Source organism: Staurois parvus, unplaced genomic scaffold, assembly GCF_062004578.1.
Source record: "Staurois parvus isolate SC_StPar_1 unplaced genomic scaffold, SC_StPar_1.0 ptg001162l, whole genome shotgun sequence".
In the NCBI taxonomy this organism is placed as follows: Eukaryota; Metazoa; Chordata; class Amphibia; order Anura; family Ranidae; genus Staurois; species Staurois parvus.
The window spans coordinates 1,606,093-1,610,203 of record NW_028318958.1 but is presented as its reverse complement, the minus strand read 5'-3'; the positions used below and the strand labels follow the sequence as shown (position 1 = coordinate 1,610,203).

The following is a 4,111-nucleotide window of genomic DNA, read 5'->3' as shown; positions in this document are numbered from 1 at the left end:
TTCTGTGATTACTGTGGCACGTCATGGCAGCACATTATCCAATGGCACGGCTTTTTGTAGCCGAACTTTGGAGTGCACAGAAAAGGGTGACATGATGTAGTAAGCACTGTCACCCTAGCAAAAGATGAGTCTGAAGTCCTGTTTACACTTGGGCATTTTCGATCTTGGGTGTTTGCGATCTCAATGGAATTAAAACGCAGTTTAGTTCTCTCTAGATAAATCACGCTGCAATTGTGGCAAACTGCATCGCTCGAAGCTTGTTACTCAAAAAGCAGCAGAAGCTTCTTTTGGGCGACAAGCTTTTTTCATTGCAGCTTGGCACAATATATTGATATATTAAGTGACAGTCATGGCAGAATGGCACTCTGTTTTGGTGCCATTGTAAATGAATGGCACCCAAAAAGATTTTTCATTTTTGCAGAGAGTTTTGAGATCACGGGCAGAATTGCGGCAACTCTGCTCAAGATCACAAATGCAAGTGTGAACGAAGCCTGAGGCTTTGAATTTCTGGTAATCTTTAGAGCTGAACTCCAGAAATTAGATTTTTTGCATACTTTAATGTGGCCAGCTTGGTCCACAAGGTGGTGAAGGAGGGCACTGACATTACACTTTCCACATCGTCTAATCAGAGAATGCCTTGTATTCAATTTTTTAAAACTAGTTCTTTGAATGGTGGAGTTGCCAAGTGAGAGACCCCCTTTGTTCAGAGCAGAAGCCACTACACAGGACAGAAGATTGTGGCTCAACCTGTATGTATTGCAGAAAATTGCAGTAATTTTGCAGCATCCCTAGAGGTCCTCCAGATAACAAATATGCATATATACATCGATCCAAGCTGGCGCAATGTAACTTCATCTTTAATTTAAAGCATGACATATAAAGGGATTCAACTTTTTGACAGGAACATGGTGCAACATCATATTTGTATTAATGTGAAACTATAGGCAAAACAAAAAATGGCGTATATGATACATTCTGTCTCTTATATGTACATAGAAATGCATAGTTTTATTACCTGTTGATCCAACCAGGAGATTTATTATTTTCCACTTCCTGTAACAGGGCAAGCTGTCCCGCAAAAATATCAGTTACAGGAAGCCCCAATCTCAACTGCTAAATGGTCAGGACGACTGTCAATCAACCCGTAGGGGGTATTGACTGCTGTGGTTTGACTAACATATAGCTGCCTGAGATAGCACAAGAGGGCGGTAACCACCCTGAAAGACTGGGGTCTGGTGGTCACCCTATTAAAGTATGGCTCAGAGAGAGCAGAAACTGGCAAGATCAACATACATTTTTTACAAACTTACTCAAACAAATAAAACAATTGTAAAGCTACACTTACAAGGCAAAATGGAGCTATTTCCACACATTTACTATTCAGATTAATATATACTTTAAAGTGTTTGGTTTGGATGCACTTTAGAGTTAAAGAATCTCACAAATAAACATTGTACCAGAAAAAAAGCTTGTTTTGTCCAATTGTTCCTCAGAAGATGTTTGGTATCACAGTAGTCCTTTGCCCGTTGGATCCCTTCCATAAATTAATGATCTTGTATGGGATTATCTTGAGGAAATCACAGCTACCTGGAATGCTTTGTTCAAAGGAATGGTGTGTAGATCACTCAAAGCATATCTACATAGACCCTGGTAAAAATGTTCAACATTTAACAGGAAACAAGGGCATACTGGCAAGAAACTGTACAAGTATAAGGAAATAAAAGTTCACAAGAAAAAAAAAATTCACACTCATCACTTTTCTGTCCTTCTGAAATTTATCAAGTGTTTTCCTCTATATATATTCACTTCGGCTACTGCAGTTTCGCCGTATTTCTGGACGACTTGGTCTGCACTCTGGTTGACATTCACGAGGTGGCACATAGTTGAAGCTGTCATTCCTGCATCTGCAGTCGTAATGCCAGCACATGATTATTCCTCCGATAAGAATAAAGACAATAGCAGGCCAAGCCAAGAAGAGTGCTTCACCTATCTCTATCCTCATTGCACCTTTGCATACAGCAGCATCATAGGTTTTTCGGATAATGTTGCATGTTGTCCAGGCCACTGGAATTATGATAATGGCAGCACTTATGATATACAGGACTCCTGCTGTCAGACGCATGCAGTGCTTTGTCTGCAATCCCTCCTTATTGCATCTGGTCAAAAGAATTGCAACCAGAGAGAATATACAGGCAATGAAAGTCAGCAAAACAGCAAAGGTCATCAAAACCCTTCCAGACTTTAAATCTGTTGTCAGAGACACCTGGGATTCATAGCTGCTGCACTGCAAAGGGACTCGGGACTGGCTGAAGCAGGTTGTCCACAAGCCATCCCACCGGCTGATCCATTGTCCATCAATTCGACCATTGACAAGGCCATTGTTCTCTGCCAAAACAGAAATCCTCCACTGAGGCATGATCGTAATGATCCAGGTAAGAATCATCCCAACGGCTCCACAGATGATCCCAATGATCTGAACCAAGAGCCAAGTCATGATTCCTTCAAGGGACAGGAACCCAAGATGTGAAGGTGATAGTCCGTCCAAAGCTAAAGTGCCAATGTTGGAAGAGCATCCTAAAGCAGAGCAATTTATTAATCCAGTCACGTGCAGAAGACAATAGGGTGAATGATTAAAGTATGACATAATATCAAAACACGACTGGTAATTACCGCATTCAATGGAAGTTAATGTGCTATGAAACTGGCAGAAAAGAAAACACTCAGAGCTCTGTTGATGCCTTCTAGGCATTAATAAGTGTTGATTTTGTTGATATGATGAGCTTTTTATACAAGTTAAAAATGATTCTCTTTAAATATACAATTTATATAACTAACGTAATAAACATTATCACACCTAAAGGCCTCAAGCTACACAGAGGTAATTAAAGTTCACTGCAAGTATAATGTAGATCTTTAGCTTTATCTAAATGTCACTAAAAGCAATTTTTTTTCTTTAGTTTTGGATATAGAGGAGAAAGATTAGAACACCTGTCAGCCTATCATACCTATTGCTGTCTGTGTCCCCATTAGGCACATTCACCTTCTCTGTTTGTCCTTTATACCATTACCATTGAGGTCGGTTCACACTATAGAAACGCAGTCCAGATGCATTCCGGATGCGTTATTGCATGCGCAATTTTGACAGGTTTTTGGCACGTTCTGGTGCGGTTTTTTTATGCGTTCTGGTGCGATTTGTATACATTCCAGTTAATTCCCCCCTCTTTTTCTTCAATTTTAATAGGGACATATCCGTTCCCGTGCATTTTTGGGGCGTTCCAGTGCGTTACGGTTTGTTTTTTATGTGTTTTACCACGTTTCAGTATAGTTCTGTGCAGAAAAAATTCAGCCTGTTCTACTTTTTTTCTGCAATTGGAACACACTGGAACTGCAAGCAGTGATGTGAACTATGGCATTGACAACCATGTAACATTTTGGATGCAGAAAAAAAGCACACTGAAACGCATGTAGTGTGAATTGGCCCTGAAAGTGAAAGTAAAAGAAAAGCCCGAATTTTGGGTTGACATTGGAACAAGGATACAGGGGAAATCTTCCAATGGGGATACCAGTTCTGATGACCTTGGTGACACCCTGGAATTCCCTCACTTTGGGGGATTTCCTCTCACTTCTTGTTTTGGCTATGGAAGAGGAAGTGAAGGCAAATCTCTGCAATGGGAACAGATAGCAGAGGTTATAACTGTACCCTACTCTATCCAAAATGAAAAAAAAGTTTTGCCTTTAGGGAAATTTTAATTTTTAGCTTTGCAAATATATGGGTATGAATCACCTGTATTGTTCACGTAATGTAATCCAATTGCAAAATAACCATCAATGTAACTGTAATAACATCAGTCTGTACTGAGGGAAATATGTAGGTTTCGATCACATTTTTTTTTAGAAGAAAAAGTTAACAATGGAAATCCATATATTTCCCTCAACATCAAATTACATCAACTCTCTAATCTGGAACATTTATACAGATCTGGAGTCCTCATTTCATTTAGAAAAAAACTTGTCACCATAGCCCCCTGTGGTTTATGCCTGAGACCTGTCAGATGCACCAAAAACATGCGTGAAATGCATGTACAATGCGTGTACATGCATTTTAGTGCAA

General features: G+C 39.8%; 1 protein-coding gene across 1 annotated transcript; it reads right to left on the bottom strand.

Moving 5' to 3' along the window:
• Positions 1 to 841: 841 nt before the first annotated feature.
• On the bottom strand, positions 842 to 2,539 carry LOC149439042 (claudin-8-like). Its single transcript, XM_089659548.1, has one exon. The coding sequence runs from the start codon at positions 2,492 to 2,494 to the stop codon at positions 1,793 to 1,795; it is 702 nt and encodes a 233-aa protein (XP_089515674.1). The 5' UTR covers positions 2,495 to 2,539; the 3' UTR covers positions 842 to 1,792.
• Positions 2,540 to 4,111: the final 1,572 nt, after the last annotated feature.

What these genes read in the sequence shown, in the direction of transcription:
- LOC149439042 (XM_089659548.1), bottom strand. Translation starts at nt 2,494, where the DNA reads ATGACTTGGCTCTTGGTTCAGATCATTGGGATCATCTGTGGAGCCGTT.